At 38.3% G+C, this 18,860-nt stretch overlaps 1 protein-coding gene across 2 annotated transcripts in view; it reads right to left on the bottom strand.

Annotated features, from left to right (window-relative positions):
* RABEP1 (rabaptin, RAB GTPase binding effector protein 1) overlaps nucleotides 1-18,860 on the bottom strand; it is a 248,969-nt gene that overhangs the window by 8,950 nt on the left and 221,159 nt on the right. For both annotated transcript variants that reach the window (XM_060290445.2, XM_030861643.2), the window contains 5 exons: nucleotides 16,866-17,333; nucleotides 15,506-15,610; nucleotides 13,591-13,707; nucleotides 8,130-8,228; nucleotides 4,332-4,472 (listed from right to left, as the gene is read on the bottom strand). In XM_060290445.2, coding sequence (XP_060146428.1) covers nucleotides 4,332-4,472; nucleotides 8,130-8,228; nucleotides 13,591-13,707; nucleotides 15,506-15,610; nucleotides 16,866-17,333 — 930 coding nt within the window. The remainder of the gene's footprint in view (nucleotides 1-4,331; nucleotides 4,473-8,129; nucleotides 8,229-13,590; nucleotides 13,708-15,505; nucleotides 15,611-16,865; nucleotides 17,334-18,860) is intronic.

An 18,860-nucleotide genomic window follows, 5' to 3' on the forward strand; every position in this document is an offset into this window, starting at 1 on the left:
AAAAAAAAAGGCAGTTTTTCTTGAAAAACTGTATCAAGAAAAATTTCATAAGATTTATTACAGAATCAAGGTTTACAGGCTAGACTGGTTATAACCTTCAAGGATTCGTGGACTTTTTTTTAAATCTAGGTACAAAAAGTCCTTATAGAACATGGAAGAGAGGAACCTTTCCTGCCAAGTGAAAAGTTTAACAGAGGTGGGAAGTGGTATGCTGACAGCAAAAACAGACAGGTCCCCAACACCTTCTCCTTGATGAGATCAGTCACCAGTTCAGAAAGGAGAGAGAGCTCTCCAGAGTGTCAGTAACCTGAGCTGAGACCACAAGCTGGGGGAGGACAGGGAAAGGAGAGGGAGAGCAAGGAGCTAATGGCAGGGTAGGCAACGGAGCCTGTGTAAATGAGCAAATAAAAACAAAAACTAAGAGTCATGTTAAAATCTATATGGGAAAAAAGAACGAGGTCCAAACAGTAGGGGTTGAATCTTCAGGGTAGGATTAGGAAAAACTGTTACTTACAAAACTATAAATCTCTGTAATGTCTGACTTTTAAAAATTTAACAATTATAAATTTCTTTTAAAAAAAAAGAACCGAAGGATCTTACAGGAAATATATTTTCTATTTCGTTTTGAGAGTTGCTCTATGAAATCTCATCTTTGCCTATACTGTTTGTAGTGTTTACTTGGGTTTAGCCTAAGATGGTATTTTTCATGATGTTGAAAGGTTTTAAAATGTATGAGGGACTTCCCTGGTGGTGCAGTGGTTAAGATCCACCTGCCAATGCAGGGGACACAGGTTCGAGCCCTGGTCCAGGAAGATCCCACATGCCGCGGAGTAACTAAGCCCGTGAGCCACAACTACTGAGCCTGAGAGCTCTAGAGCCTGCAAGCCACAACTACTGAGCCCACGTGCCACAACTACTGAAGCCCGTGTGCCTAGAGCCCATGCTCCGCAACAAGAGACGCCACCACAATAAGAAGACCATGCACCACAAAGGGGAGTAGCCCCCACTCGCCGCAACCAGAGAAAGCCCGCGCACAGCAACAAAGACCGAACTCGGCCAAAGATAAATAAATTTATAAAAATAAAAAAATAAAACGTATGAATATAAAGTCTGGAAAAAGTTAAGGAGATACTTATGAATGTCTCAGGAAACGTCTGGGTTTGCAGCCCTGATTCTCCCAACCACAAAAGAATGGAAGTGAGCAAATGCCATAAAAATTATCGGTAGACAGGAGGCTGAGTGTGCTGTGCCCTAAGTGCTATATAGAAAAACAGATATCACAAGGAGCCAGCATGGTGACCCCCTTCAAATATTTAATTTCTGGTGTACTCTCAATCTTGTCCTACAAGAATAATACAGACCTTCGATTTGGCAAAGGATTCTTAGATATGACACTGAAAGCATGAGCAACAGAAGAAAAAAATAAACTGGACTTTATCAAAATTAAAAACTTTTGTGCTTCAAAGGACACCATCAAGAAAATGAAAAAAAAAAATGAAAAAGACAATCCACAGAATGGGAGAAAATATCTGTAAATCATCTACCTGATAAGGGACTTGTATCTAGAATATATAAAGAACTCTTATAACTCAAAGAAATAAAAAGCAAATAACCCAATTTAAGAGTAAGCAGGGCTTCCCTGGTGGCGCAGTGGTTGAGAGTGCGCCTGCAGGGGACATGAGTTCGTGCCCCGGTCCGGGAAGATCCCACATGCCACGGAGCGGCTGGGCCCGTGAGCCATGGCCACTGAGCCTGCGCTTCCGGAGTCTGTGCTCTGCAGTGGGAGAGGCCACAACAGTGAGAGGCCCGCGTACCGCAAAAAAATAAATAAAATAGTAAGCAAAGGATCTGAATAGACGTTTCTCCAAGGAAGATATAAAAATGGCCAATAAACACATGAAAAGATGCTCAATATCATTAACCATTAGGGAGATGCGAATCAAGACTACAATAAGATACCATTTCACACCCACCAGGATAGCTATAATCACAATGTGAGATAACGATGAGTGTTAGTGAGGATGTGGAGAAATCCTCAAATGATAAAACAGGGTTCTCATATGACCCAGCAAGTCCACTCCTAGGTTTCTACCCAAGAGAAATGAAAACATATGTCCACACCAAAACCTATACATGAATGTTTATAGCAACATTATTCATAGTCCAAAGTGGAAACAACCCAAATATCTATCAACAGACAAATGGATAAACAAAATATCCATATAGTGGAGTATAATTTTTTGGTCATAAAAATCAAAGAAGTACTTATACATGGTATGACATGGATGAACATTGAAAACACTAAGATATGTGAAAGAAGCCAGACACAAAAGACCACAAATTGTATGATTCCATTCATAGGAAAGAAAGACAGGACAACCTATACACAGAAAGATTAGTAGTTGCTTAAGCCTTGGGGAGGAAGGGCTGAATAAAAGGTAAGGGGTTTGTCTTTGAGGTGATGAAAATACTGTGGTGAGGGCTACACATCTGAGAATATATTAAAAACCACTGAATTGTACACTTTAAATGGCTGAATTATTTGGTATGTGAATTACATCCCAATAAAGCCTGTATGTATGTATGTATGTGTTTGTTTGCTTGCCACGTCACGTGGCTTGCAGGGGTCTTAGTTCCCTGACCAGGGATTGAACCTGAGCCCTCAGCAGTGAAAGTACAGAGTCCTAACCACTGGACCGCCAGGGAATCCTTTTTTTTTTCTTCATCTTTATTGGAGTATAATTGCTTTACACTGTTCTGTTAGTTTCTGCTATACAACAAAGTGAAATCAGCTCTATGTATATACATATATTCCCATATCCCCACCCTCCTGAGCCTCCCTCCCACCCTCCCTATCCCACCCCTCTAGGTCGTCACAAAGCACGGAGCTGATCTCCTTATGCTTCCCACTAGCCATCCATTTTACATTTGGTAGTGTATGTATGTCAGTGCTAATCTCTCACTTCGTCCCAGCTTCCCCTTCCCACCGTGTCCTCAAGTCCGTTCTCTACATCTGTGTCTTTATTCCTGCCCTGCCACTAGGTTCATCAGTACCATTTTTTTGGATTCCATATATATGCATTAGCATACAGTATTTGTTTTTCTCTTTCTCACTTACTTCACTCAAATTGAAGTATAGCTGATTTACAATATTGTGTTAATATATGCTGTACAGCAAAGTGACTCAGTTATACATACATAAACATACATTCTTTTCCATTATGGTTAATCTCAAGATACTGAATATAGTTCCCTGTGCTATATGGTAGGTCCTTGTTGTTTATCCATTCTATATGCAATAGTTTGCATCTACTAACCCCAAACTCCCAGTCCATCCCTCCGCCACCCTCCCTCCCCCTTGGCAACCACAATTCTGTTCCCTATGTCTGTGAGTCTGTTTCATAAATTTGTGTCATATTTAGATTCCATATATAAGTGATATCATATGGAATTCCTCTTTCTGACTTAACTTCACTGAGTATGATAATCTCTAGTTGCATCCATGTTGCTGCAAATGGCATTATTTTGTTCTTTTTTATGGCTGAGTAGTATTCCATTGTATACTATGTACCACACCTTCTTTATCCATTCATCTTTTTTTTGGGGGGGGGGCTGCATTGGGTCTTCGTTGCTGCACACAGGCTTTCTCTAGTTGTGGTGAGCGGGGGCTACTCTTCGTCGTGGTGCATTGTCTTCTCATTGCGGTGGCTTCTCTTGTTGTGGAGCACGGGCTTTAGGCACGCGGGCTTCAGTAGTTGCAGCACACAGGCTCAGTAGTTGTGACACACAGGTCCTAGAGCATGTGGGCTTCAGTAGTTGCGGCGCACAGGCTTCAGTAGTTGTGGCACGCAGGCTCAGTAGTTGTGGCACATGGGCTTAGGTGGTCCACGGCATGCAGGTTTTCCCAGACTGGGGATTGAACCCACGTTCCCTGCATTGGCAGGCGGATTCTTAACCATTGCACCACCAGAGAAGCCCCCAATCATCTGCTGAGGGACATTTGGGTTGTTTCCATGTCTTGGCTATTATGAATAGTGCTTCTATGAACATAGGGGTGCATGTATCTTTTTGAATTATAGTTTTGTCTGGATATATGCCCAAGAGTGGGACTGCTGGATCATAAGGCAACTCTATTTAGTTTTCTGAGGAACCTCCATATTGTTTTCCATAGTGACTGCACCAACTTACATTCCCAACAACAATGTAGGAGGGTTCCCTTTTCTCCACACCCTCTCCAGCATTTGTTATTTGTAGACTTTTTTAAAAAGAATTTGTAGCCATTTCAGAAAATGTACTTGTTTACATTTTTGATCTTACAGAAAATAAGTTACCTCTATAGTGTCTGGGAGAATGAAGTCTTCTGCTTGTTGTAATGACACATGCAAGCTATGCTTTCCCTGAAGACTGTCATTGTCTTTCTGTAACCTCACCAGCTCTTCTGAAACCTGTTCCCGTGACTGCATCAGCACTGCCTAAAATAGAAAAAGATACTAATCACAGCCAGAAAGGTAAATCCTATCTGCTGATAACTGCACCAGAGAAAAACAAAGGCCAAATGAAATAAGGGCTGAGGATGGACAGTACGTGATAAAGCTCTGTAAGACTTAAAAAAAGCAGCTCAGAGATTTATTGGTTTACAGCCCTTACATATATTCAGGGGGACAGGAAATGAAGCAAGTATCTGAGCTTATTCTCCACTGTTTCTACCAACAGCTTAAAAGTAATGAATTTCTTCCCCCATATCCCTAGGACCAGCATCTCTAGCTCAATGGAAGAGGTGGACGTAATCAAGACTTATATCAAAAAAAGTGTGTACTCCAAGACAACTCCTATTTCCTCACAGCATGCGTTCCACAGGAGGCAGGGATAAACAAAAAGCAGTATCTTCATCTTTCATTACATATACATACGTTCAGGCTCAGGATCACTGTGAATGGCCCAAGAACCCCAAATATTAGACGCCATCAAGAGGCTTTATGCTTAGGAAATGCAGGACATTTGAGCGGCTCATTCTTAAAATGGAACACGTTCCTTCTTCCACTTGCTGATGTTTACAACAATTTTAGGTATTTCATATGAATTTATATCAATATAAACGTCCAGCTAATTTGAGTATAAGATAAAATTCTGCAAAAGTATTTCTGCTAATTTTTACTACTAACCATTGAACATATACGTAAGTGTAGATTACTCCACATCCAACATTTGTTCAGCAGCTACTACTCTACACTAGGCGATTTGCTGCCCATGGAGAATACAGGGATAAAAGATAGACTTTGCCCTAGAGAAGCACATGGTACAGTGGAGGGAAAGATAAGTAAACCAAAAATTACCCAACCATACTACGAGTGCTGTAACACTCGGTTACAATGGGTGACAATGGGTACAGCAGTGATAAAAGGACAAAGCGTACCTAATTAGTGGAGAGGGTTCAAGAACATTTCCCACAAAAGGTGACTGCTGCATCCTGAAGGACAAATAGACTGCTGGTAGGCAGGCAAGGTCATGCATAAGTTTTGGTTAATTCTACTGGCTCTTATTTATTTCAGACCAGAATCAATTGTTGCTTTATGCTCACTTTCAACCCATTTACAACAAAATATTAGCATCCCACTACATTTTGGATATAAAAGAAGGGAAAGAAGAATATGTTTATATTTGTTTATTTTTGTAAAGAGAAAACCAAGGATAAACCAAAAATAAATTTAAATGAGCATGTATAGGAGTTGGTGGGAACAGGGTGAAAGGGACAGGGAATGGAAGTGAAACTTCTGAGTGTTTATATACTTTTATAGTTCTGACTTATGAACCATGTTGCATGTTCAAAAAACAAAAAAGTCAATTAAGAAAGAAGAAAATCCAAAAATGTAATACATAGCTCCATTTGTTTCTGTTTGTATCAAATTGATAACACAACCACAGAGAGAAAAATCATTTCAAGTAATTTTTGAACACAGCACCCAGACTGTAAACCTTTACCTGGCATAACATTCTAAGGGTAAAAAGAACTACAGGTGTCTCTTGGTATCCACAGAGGACTGGTTCCAAGACACACTCCCATACCAAAAACTGAGATGCTCAAGTCACTTCCAGTCAGCCCTCTGTATCCACAGATGTGGAAACCGTGGATATGGAGGGCCAACAAAGAAATGCTGAACTTCACTTAGTAAGTTTGCTGTTGGTAGCAATATTAATGTAGTCATTCTAAAACGATTGTGATCGCCTTCACCAAGTGATCAAACTTAACATCACCAACAATGGAACCACCCATCATAACATGCCTCTTGTTATGAACTTTCCATTGAATCATTTCATCCATGTAGTATTCTTGCCAAAAATGTCTAACTTGAACCATGTGGAAATAATCAGACACATGCATTCTACAAGGCAAATGGTCTGGACGCTTCAAAAATGTTAATGTCATAAAAGCCAAAAACAAAAAGTGGGTGACTGTTCTAGATTAAAGGAGACTAAAGTGACATGACAACAAAATACAATATGTGATCCTTGACTAGTTCCTTGATCAAAAAGTAAAACCTCCACTAGAAAGCAATCAAGGACTTTCAGGGTCAATGGTTACATTTTAAGCATATAATAACAGTATTGTGATTATGCAGAAAAACTTCTTTGTTGTTAGGACACACATACTGAAATATTTAGGAGTGTCATTATGTCTACAACTTATTTCCAAATGGCTCAAAAAAATAAACAAATACATATGTAATATAACATACACATACATGAAAGAGAGAGACTGAGAAACAATTGCAAGCAGTAAAAATGTGGCAAAATATTAACTGGTAAACCTAAGTGAAGATTTTATGAATGTTCACTCCATAAACAACTCTAAGTTTGAAATTTTTCAAAATAAATAGTTCGGGGGAAATATCAAGATCCCAACCACTACCACAGCTACTCTTCTTTGAAGGGGCCTAAGAAATTGAGTTTATCTTTCTCAGTGTAAGAACATTTAAAGGTAATTTCAAGAAAATGGTAAGATATTAAAGTTCACAAGACCTCAACCTTAATTTCAAGAAAATGGTAAGATATTAAAGTTCACAAGACCTCAACCTTAATTTCAACAATTCTTCAATGTCACCTGCAATATGTTCATTTTAAGTGGAATCAACTTGAAAAATGTTAGCAAAAGCAGGTGAGTTTTAAAAGATGAGAAGGAAGATGAGAAGGGACAGGGATTGTAAGGAGGCTAAACACTATGAAACTTTGTCAGCATTTAACAGTGTCCTTGAGATCAACAATTATTATTTCATATTCTCTAATTAATGAAAAGATATGAAACTCTCTCTGGCCATTGATTAGTGAGATGTTTCTCAACAGACATGTTGAGGGATCAGCATTTAGGGATCAGCTCAAAGGCCATTCAGATACTGACCCAATGCCAATCAAAAACAAACCATTACCATACAACTTGGAGTTTGTTTTTCTGTCAACCCTGCAAGAGCTGGACAAGAGGCAACTCTGTAGGATCACCCCAGCAGGACCAACTCTGCTATAGTTTATGAAGGGCCATCAGATGCAGGGTTCCAACTTTGAGAAAAAGGAAGAGCAAGGCAAGTGGAGCCTGACTGCTGAGGAAGAGGCCCAAAGCTGGAGAACAATTCTGCAGAGGTTCAATGCAGCTCTTATTAAGAAGCTCTCTGTTCCTATTCCTCTCAAAATTGACAGCCTTCTGGAAGTTTTCCAGTGCCACAGCAGTTATGGTACATGTTTTATCATAAACCCTATGAAATTACTGAGGTTGTTTTAAATATATTAGCTGTCCAGGAAAAGCACAGTGACTGCTCAAAAGCTGTACCTCCTAGGGCTTTGAGAGATTTCAACTTTTAGCTTGTATTTAGAGCTAAAAATTAAATGCTGGTCCATAGTTTATTTTATTTAGGTTTCTCAAATCAAAGAAAAATTAAGTTAAAGGTGATAATTTTTTTGGTCAAGAGGTAGGTTTAAAAAGAGAATAATGTCTTTACATAATCTTGTCTATTACTAACGTTCTATAGGCTCTGGAGAAGATAATGGTAACCACTTTGGCCAGGAAGATAAAGTCACATCAAAGATTATTTCAAGATAGAATATATTTAACATAGTTAATGTTTATTTAAATGTTAACTTACCATCTGTTCCTGAACATCCCTCTTTGCCTGGGAAAACCCCTGTTGTAACTCTTCAAGTAAGATCTCAGATGCTTGGGCTCTTAGGACAAGTGCAGAGATCTTGAAAGAAAAAAAAAATTCATACACAGAGAATTTAGTTAGGAATCTGGTTATTCTGAAACTAACTCTTCCATCTCCTGCTTATTTAATGTCCAGAACTGATTTTATTAGCTCATCAAACCCCACTCATCTATCATTCAACAGATATGTGTGCATCTACTGTGTACAAAGCCTCAGCCTTTCAGATGACACAAAGCAGTACCCAAAGTCCCCAGGGGTCATACGCTGCCATACATGAACAACAGCATTATATGCGTCTCTAGACATAGATACTAATCCATGTGACACAGTTATAAATATTATTCTTAAAGGAGCTAATTAAAAATCAATAAAAAATTTGAAACTCTGTCCACAAAAAAACCCCAGTTTAAAGGATAAATGAATCTTCCCTGAACTAGCTGCAGTATTCTAAGGTGGTTTACTTAAGAGCAAAAGACACATGATAAACTCTCTTGAATTAGTTTTAGTGTTCCTGATGAGGGGTTTATGTGAAAGTTGATGACTCATACATAAGAGTTACAAAATAAACCAAAATAAATTTGTTTAGACATTTAAAAAATGATTATTGTCAGAATTTTGTTTCCAGTAGTGGCAGAATAGGTGATGTGAACCAACCTTCCTGCTAATTAAGAAAACCAGACAAAAATATGAAAGACACCTACATGAAGCCATGGGAGAACAAGGCAAAAAAGAATCACAGAGCCAAGGACCAGAATGAAGACACATGGAGAACTGGGTGCAGCATCTGGAACAGCTCTTCTCCAGAAGCATGAGCCAACTCCAAAAGAAGCAGAGGCAGCACTGAGAAGCTGAGCAGAGCGTCTGAAAACCCCAGCACAGGGTGGCAAAAGTTAAGAGTCCAAGACCCAATACACAAAGGGATCCCTGGTAAACACCCTGCACTTTGGACTGGGTCTCCAAAGGGACACACCCTACAGTAAGGGAAGAAGTTAAAATAATCCAACCTTCACAACTTCATATAATCTCAATTCCCATAAATGTATTAAGGTGATCCAGGATTGTTAGTACAACTAGTTGCCTGCCTCTCATAAGAAAAATGGCTTTATTTCAACAATTTTCACATATAATGTCTAGTACCTCAAGTTAAGAATGCACAAGGAAAGACTGTGATAGGGACTTCCCTGGTGGCGCAGTGTTTAAGAAGCCACCTGCCAATACAGGGGACACAGGTTTGAGCCCTGGTCTGGGAAGGTCCCACATGCCGCGAAGCAACTAAGCTCATGTGCCACAATTACTGAGTGTGTGCTCTAGAGCCTGCAAGCCACACTACTGTAGCCCATGCTCCACAACAAGAAGCCACCGCAATGAGAAGCCTGCGCACCACAACAAAGAGTAGCCCCCACCTGCTGCAACTAGAGAAAGCCCGTGCCCAGCAACGAAGACCCAACACAGCCAAAAATTAATTAAAAATAAATAAAAGACTCTGATAAAAAACAAAAGGAAATGATAAAAAACAAAACAGATAACAAAAAGAGAGCTACAATGAATCCAGATATGTTATTAGAAACAGACTTTAAAATAACTATATTTGATCTGTTCAGAAATTTAGAACCACCAGAGAAATGGAAACGATGAAAAATAACCAAATGGAAATAAACTAAAAAAATCAATTATCCAAATTAAAAATAAAATGGATGAGTTTAACAGATTAGACCTATTTGAAGAGAAAATTAGTGATATGAAGATAATAAACAAAAATGATGGGAAATACAGAAGAGAGATTAAAGAAGCCATGCAGATGCAATGCGAACATCTAACATATACAAATATTTGAAGAAGTAACAGCCAATGGAAATAGCTGGTAGAGCTAAAAATATACCTGTGCAAAAACTCAAAAATTCCGTAATTTCACTACTATGTATACTTGAGAGAAATAAGTCCACATGTCCACTAAAAGACATGTACAAGAATGTTAAAAAGTGTATTCATTCACAATATCCAAAAACCAGACACAATCCAAATATCTCTCAACTGTAGAATGGATAAATGAATTATGGTATACTCATGTTACAGAATATACACAACATTAAAATCTAACTACTTACACACAGAACAATATGGATAAGTCTCACAGACATAATGACCCAACAGACCAGATGCAAAAGGCTACATACTATATGATTCCATTTATATGAAGTCCAGCAACAAGCAATTCTAAAACAGTGTTAAAAGTTAGAATACTGGCTACCTCTAAGAATAGGCAGGTGGGGTATTTACTTATTAGTAAAGAACATGAGCGTATTAGAAATGTTCAGTATCTTGATGCAGATGATGATTTATTACCCTCGTAAAATTTTTCACGCATTAAAATTCACCAAATTGTACACTTGAGATTTATGCACTTTATGTTTATCTCAATAAAAACAAATTTTTAAAGAGACATATGGCTGAGAATATTCCAATCACGATATAAGACATTAACTCGGAGATCCAAGAAACCCTGTGAACTCCAAACAGCAGAAATATGAAGAAAGACGCACCTAGCTATATAACACAGTGAAACTGTTAATAACAAAAGCCAAAATGAACATCTTTACAACAGCCACGGAAAAAATAACATTTCACCTTCAAAGGAACAACAATAAGACTTACAGCTGACTTCTCATCAGAAACATGGAAGCCAGAAGCAATGAAATAAGAACTTCAAAGTGCTGAAAGAAAATATCATAAATACTCAGAATTCTATACCTGACCACAGAGTATCCTTTTTGAATAAAGGTGGAAAGAAAAAGATATGTCTAATAAACAAAAATATGAGAGAACGGAGACTTTTGGCACTGTCCAAGATGGACTAAGCCCACCAAGGCCATTCTCTCCCCTTATTACAACTAAAAACTCTGGAAAAAATACAAAAAGCAACTACCTGAGGACTCTAAAACATAAGCAAAAGCAGACAGTTTAGGGAGGGAAATCAAAACGGGAAGAAACAATTCATACTGCAGTTTACTACTTATTTGGGGTTTTTTTCCTATTTTCTGCCAGCATGAATCTAAGAGCTGCCCCAGTTGTGAAGCCACAACAGATGCAGCAGCACAGGACAAACAACTGTTTTTCTGATCACAGGGCCACGACAGGGTCCCCATGAGCTGACAAGTAGAGTGGTACTGAGAGAAAAGAGCTTGAAAAAGGATCCCCTAATTCTGTGCATGAACCAGCACAAGTCTCACACTGACCCCTGAGCTGTATACATACATGGACACATCCAAAAGAGCACTGCAAAGGCTTTTAAAAATGAACTGACATTAGAACTACCTACTACAGAAGGCAAGACAGAACTTATGAACGAACCTAATCAGGTTAACAGAACTGAGAGTCTCACAATAAAATATTCATAATCTCCAAGATCAATCTAAAAGTACTTGACATAGAAACAATCAGGAAAATGTGGCCAATTCTCAAGAGGAAAGAAAACACATGCCAACCCCATGATGACCAAGGTTGGACTCATCAAAGACTTTAAAGTAGCTATTGTAACTATGCTGCCTGGTGTCAAGGTAAATACTGTTGAAACGAATGAAAACATAGTTCTCAGCAGAGAAAAACTTTTATAGTTTTTAGAAACTATATGTTTCTAAACTGTAAAGTTTCTAACTTTATGTTTCATTTAAAGAAACAAATGAAAAATTTACTATAAATTACAGCACAGAATCTGGCACAAAAATAGGCAAACAGACCAAATAAAAGAGTCCTCAAACTGACCCACACATGTACATTCACTTGATAGTTAACAAAGATGATCTTGCAGAGCAGTGAGAAAAAGGTGACCTTTTCACTAAATGGTACAGGAACTGACTCTCCATATGAAAAAAATAAAATAAAAATTTACCCATATCTACAGCTTATACATAAAAGTCAGTTCTAGATGGATTTTAGATATAAATGTGAGTGGCTATAAACAATGAAGCTTCTACAAAATACATGAAAATATCTTCATATAACCCCAGGGTAAGAAAATATTCTTCTAAAAACCAGGATAAAAATCACTCATCATAAAGATAAGATCAGTAAATTTGACTACATTAAAATTAAGAACTTCTGTTCATCAAAAGACACCATTAAAATAATGAAAATCTAAGGTACTGAGTAGAAGACATTTGGGACACATCACCAAAAGGCTCTAATAAGATTATATAAAGAACTCCTATCAGAAAAGTGGGGGAAAAAAAAAAAGACAACCCAATAAAATATCAAGCATAAGACTTGAAAAGTAATTTCAAACACACAAACACACACACACACACACACACACACACACACACACACACACAATGATATCCCAATGGCTAACAGACATGAAAAATGCTAAATAACCTCAATGGTCGTAAGAGAAACACAAACTAAGCCACCATGAAATGCCATTACACACCCACCAAAATGGCTATAATTAAAATAACACAAAATGAAGTCTGTCGAGACTGCGGACCCACAGGAATTCTTCTCATACATTGCTGGGGAGAGTATAAATTCATACAACCACTTTCTGGCACTGTTATCTCCAAAAGTTGACATACATTTTGACCCAGGCATTCTACTCCTAAGCACATACCCAGCAGCAACATGTGCAACAAGCCCTATACAGAAATTTCAAAGTAGAATTATTCATAATATCCCACAACTGGAAACAACCCAAATGCTCATAACATTAAGATGGATAAATTATATCTATACAATGGTACGAGTATACAACAATGAAAATAACAACTACCACACACATTTGTGAGTAGGAACCTCACAATGTTGAATGGAGGAAGACAAACACAATGAATGATTGTGTCATTCATTGAATACGGACTATATGATTCATTTGTTAAAATAAGAAAGCAGACAAAGCTAATCTAATGGTGTTCCATGTTAGGACTGTAATTACCTCTAGGGAGGAAGTAGTAAGTGGAGGGGGAAAGTGAGGGCTTCTGGGGTACTAGCTAATTTTCTATTACTCGATCTTGGTGGTTACACAGATGTTAGTTCAGATGTGTTTGGTACATCTGTATACGGTCACATTTTTTCCTATGCATGGTATTTTTCAAAAAGTCAAAAAGAAGATAACTAGCATCTTTCTTGTCAGCAGGTTTCTTGTGCAGCAGAAAAACCTAATAAAAGTCAAAGGGGAAAAGAGAACCAGAGCCTCCTGATATTTACTAACGAGTTATTGCAAAAGTTACTTTCCTTAAATCTGTAAAACAGACACCAGAGAAAGATCAGTTTGAGATATTCTTATCTGAGGGAAAACAGAACTGCCAGATCTTCAGGGCAAGAAAGAAACCTTACTAGGTTTTCAAAACGCTTTTATTTAAACAACTCAGTCATCTCCCAGGGGCCACATTCTAAAACCCTCACTTACCTGGTGACTTGAATCTTCAGTGCTCTGCTTTATGAAGTCTTCCAGCTCCTGTTTATCTCTCATTGTCTTCTCTAACTGGTCATTTGCTTGCCTTAGCATCACCTGTAGCTTTTTCACCTATGCAATTTTAAACGTCAATTAGAAGGAAGTACCAGAATTTTCATAAGTTTAAAAAAAAATCCCTACTTCCAGAAAATTTTTTTAAACCTAATCTTTTTTCCTGAGAAACAAATTTGTCAATTTGGGAAAAAATTGAGATGAATTACCTCATTCGACAACTATACTGTGCTTTACAGTTAACAAAACATTCTTCATATCCATTATCTCATTAGAAAATATCTGCTTTTCCTCCTGGGTCTTCTAGGCTAGGGCACTGGCCTCCCTGACTCTATTTTCTGCTGCCAATCTATAATCCACTCTACCACAATAAATATTTCTAAAATGAAAGTCAAATCATATCATTTCCCTACTTAAAATCCTTAAATGCCTCCCAAAGTCTTCAGGGTAAAATTTAAATCCCTTCAGTCATCACACCCCTCCCTCCATGATCTCATCATGGCCTTCCGTTTGTAGCCTCCTCTCCCACTATTTTCCCCCCACTCTCTCTCCACTCTCTCTTTCTCTCTCTCTCACACACAACCCCCCCTTATGCCCAGCCACATAAACTATTCATACTTCCTAGAACACACAATTTTCCTTCATAACTGTTCCTTTGTATACATTTCCTCTCCTTGAACACCCTTTCTCCACTTCTTTTCCTAATTAATTTTTACTCTAGCTCTAAAACAAACTTAGCTGAACTGTTACCTTCCCTAGTTAACAGCCCACAGTTAATTTAGATGCCTCTGCTCATCCTCTAGTTCTACTTGTACATGTACAGGAACAAACCATATTGAACTGATGGCTTGGATTGCAACACTGAAAGCTCCCTATGGGCAGTACGGTGTTCCCTCTGTATCTGAATACTCAGAACCCAGCGAAGTGCCTGCACAGATGAAGCAAGAGTAAAATGTCTATTGACACGACTATGGAATCCAAGATACCCCACATTCCTATACCACACTATCAGAGACCAACTACTGATATAGAGGTTTCACAAATAGCTTTAGAAATTTACCTCTAAGCCATCTAAAAAATAAAGCATATATGGAGAAAATTAATGCCAAAGGCATCTGAAAATATTAAACTATCATTCTAACCTGCTTAAGCTTATTTTGAAGACTAGGGTAACACTCTCCATAATAACCAAAGAACAATTTGGAAATATAAGAAAAAAGTTATTTTTTCCTTACCTATACTTTCACAAGTTTACTCTCATGAAGTTCTACATCATTTCCTAAATGTTATCAGGGAACCCATTATTAGGCACTGTATTTGGAAAGGTACTTGTCAGTTTCAGCATACCTAATCTACCAAATCTTAATTTCTGTGACCCTGCAAATTAAACTTACTTCAACAAATTTATGACAAGAATTAGGCAATAAGCAATGAAGAGTACAAATACTGATTAATGTAATATCCAATTAAGTTTTATCCAATTAGAAGCAACAGTCAACCCAACCCCTTATCTCCCTAAATCTCTGTATCATAAAGCACTTTCCGTGTGCATGCATTCCTGACAATAACACTTCTAGGCCTTGGACAGAAGGAACAGGTTGGGAGAGGAGATATGCCAGCTGAGCTGACCTGTGTGGTATTGGTCAAGCTAATGAAGCAAAGACACACAAAAGCAAAAATTCTATAGTGTGCTCCCACTGGAAATGTAACTGACGTTGCACGTACCAGATTATTTCAGACTTAACAAGATGAATATACTTCATAAAGCAAATTGGGAGGGGTGAAGGGCAATTAATTCAACACCTCCAATGAAAACTACAACAGCTCACCAATTTCGCACACCCCAAAAGAAACTCACCTGGTCTCTTGTTTCAGCCTCTTGAATCTGAATTCCTTGTAACTGTTTTTCATAATTGGAACACATATCACAACGTCGACCAAGTTTATTTCCAGCATTATGTACCTGAAGGGCACCAAAATTACCTCTTATCAGGCAGAACAAAACAAGTCTACATCACATACTTGAGGAACACGTGCAGTCTTACCTATGTTACTCAAAGTAGAAAATGGAGTAAACAAGTTATTCAGGGACTTATGGCAAGTAGTTACAATAGAGAGCTGGATTTTAAAAAATCATAAGTTCAATATAAGTATGACAGGAAAACAAGGGACACAACTTTATCATCAAGAGGCTAAGGGTCACAAAACACCGCATTTGAGGGAAACACAAGGAAAGCACAAGGTACTACACCATGGCACTCACAATTTAAATCAATACTACCCAACAAGGGAGGGGATGGGGAAGGGTGGAGTGCAAATTAACCATTTCACCAGCTCCAAGCACAAAGGAGGTATGAAACAATTAAATAGCACCTTCCCAAACGTTCTGCATGAGACCAAGGAGAACAGTTTCTTTCAGGCTTAATAAGCTGTACCACTTGCTAATCAACAGCTTCTTTAAAGAGAAGTAGCCCTGAGTAAAAGAAAGCACTGGAAGTCATGAAACCTGTATCCTAACCCAGGTTTTGCTACTAAGTCGAAGGGGAAACTTGAGCAACTCATTTGACCTTTCTGAGCCAGATAAGTTGGAGAAAATCATGCCCTGATTGTCTCATTATTATCAAGAAGCTCAAAGAGAAGGGGTATGTGAAAAGGCTTTGTAATCTGTAAAGCACTATGCAAATACATATTTAAGTTTTTATCTCCTAATCCTACTTCTGAGTTTGCAAATATTATTAGAGGGAAAATTAACCTCATTAAAGGTTGCCTTCCCTTCTCTCCCATATTTTCCACCCCCTCCTTAAACTCATTCTAAGCATCAACTGCTGAAAAGCATTTGTACTTTAGACCTCAAGGAAAGATGAAAGAATATGCATCTTGGAATACACTGAGATTATAGAAAACTGCAAGGAAACCAAATTCGGGCTACACAAAGTTAGCTATGCTATTCAAGCAGATCGCTCCAACTTAAGAGATGTGACTTCAGGTGGAGAAGTTCACACTTAACACAATCAGCTAGTCAGTTCCCTTCTCTGTCATAATCACCAGGAACAGCCAAAGCAGACAATGATAAGGCTCAGACAATACAGGTTAACACTCATTTGCTGGCAACAAGTGCGAGCATTGACGCCAGGGACCATCTCTTGAATGAACAATAAATCCAGAGCTACCCAGTATCCCTCAAAGTAAGCAGAGGAGAAGCCAGGAAGATAACTCACCTCTTTCTGCAGGAGATTCCATTCTGTCTCACTGACTAAGCGGTAACCACTGGGAGACACATAAGCACTTTCCATACCCTGTGTGACACTAGACAGGAGGGATGCTGTTTCTTCTTGTTCTGGTGTCATCGCCTTGATTGCTCTTTCCTGATCTTTGGTTAACATAAACCCACTTGGCATTTGCAGTGACCCAAGGGAGGCGGTATCAAAGTTCTCAGTCACCGAATCTGCTCCTACTAACGGTCCAAAATCTGATTCGTCCAGGTTCCCAGCAGATTTTGCTTTGTAGTTGTAGCCTAAAGCTTTGGATTGCAGTGAGCCTGAGGTTCCCAAGCTGTCTGTAGACTGTGCTCTCCTGAGTCCATCTTTAAACATGTCATTGTCTGATTTACTGAACGGATCCCCAGATGGCAACAGTAAGTCTGCATCTAAAGAATGGACTGAACCATGGGTGCTATCTAAATGCTCCTGAAATGTGAAAATACATTGCCAGTTAGACAATTCCTGATATTTTCAAAGAGAAAAACTACCATATTTTATAAAGTATTTTGCCACACGTTACACATGACAATCTTTAGTGTGCTGCCTTCATATATTCATTGAACAAACATTTATTGAGTGTCTTCTATATCCTGGGCACTAAACCAAGCACTCAGGATACAAATGTGAACAATCTCTGACTTCAAAATGCTTAGTTTCATGAAAAAAATAAACAAGTGAACCAAGTAAACAGGCTATTAGAATATCATATTCAATAAAATGACAGGCTACAGCTATGTACTGAATGCTCTGGGAGCTCAAGGAGAGGAATTCAGCCCAGACATAAGAATCAGGGAAGGTCTCCTGAAATTCAGTATTGGGTATATGGAACACGCGGTGCCTGCTGTATATCCAAGTAGAGACGTCCACCCAATAGAGGGACAAAGAAGTCTTTAGATAGAGACTTGGGAGTAACCACTATACAGTAATAATTAAAGCCACGGCAGCAAATCAGAACACTTAGGATGAGTCTGTAGGATACGAAGAAAGCCAAGGGCAAGGCCCTGAGAAACATCAATTTTGTCCATTTTGGGGACAGAGGAAGGAGTACCCAGAACAGAAGGGAAATGAGGATAATGTTGTACGCTAGAAACTAAGTTTCAAGCAAGGTGTAATCAACATGTTAAATAAGGCTGCATCAAGTGAAAGAAGCCAGACGAAAATGGTCACACACTGTACGATTCCATCTCTATGAAATATCCAGAATAGGTAAATCCACCGGGACCAAAAACAAATTAGTGATTGCCAGAGGTTAAAGGGAAAGGAGAGTAGGGAGTGACTCCTTAGTGATATAAGGGGTCTCGTCTCTTTTGGGGGCAATGACAATCTTCTGAAACTAGACAGGTAATGGTTGCACAACATTGTAAATGTACTAAAGGCCATTGAATTGCACATTTTAAATGGTTAATTTTTTGTTATGTGAATTCCATTTCAATTTTTTTTTAATGTGGTGCAGCACACTCCCAAAGTCAAAAAAGCACACCAGTACCATTCTAGCACAGTTTGTAGGAAAATCAGAAAGCAAGGAAAATGTAGCAAGTTTTTCTTGAAACTAAATTTATTCAATTTAAAGAACTGGCTTTTATTTTAAGATACTATCCTTTCTACGTTTTGTTGTTAAATGTCCTTCTTTTTATGAACTGGAAAAGACTAAAATACAGATTATTTTTCAATGTTTTAAAAATATCCTTACTTGGTATAATAAAAAGTTGACAACTTTTATGTTAATTCCTCCATTTACTTCTTTTTAAATTTTTTTTTTAAGATTTTTTAATCTGTGAAATTCCGATGGCTGAGGAACACAAATCTAGTATATACTGAGCTAGCTATGGCAAAGGTCCCAAATAAGCACCCTAATAAAAATTGGAGAGAGAGCATTCTGTTAGCTTATAAAGGAACACGACATCTAATGCTATCATATATTAACACAATGCTACTGTGACACCAAAGAAGGAA

The sequence above is a fragment of the Globicephala melas genome, chromosome 20 (genome assembly GCF_963455315.2).
Source record: "Globicephala melas chromosome 20, mGloMel1.2, whole genome shotgun sequence".
Lineage (NCBI taxonomy): Eukaryota > Metazoa > Chordata > Mammalia > Artiodactyla > Delphinidae > Globicephala > Globicephala melas.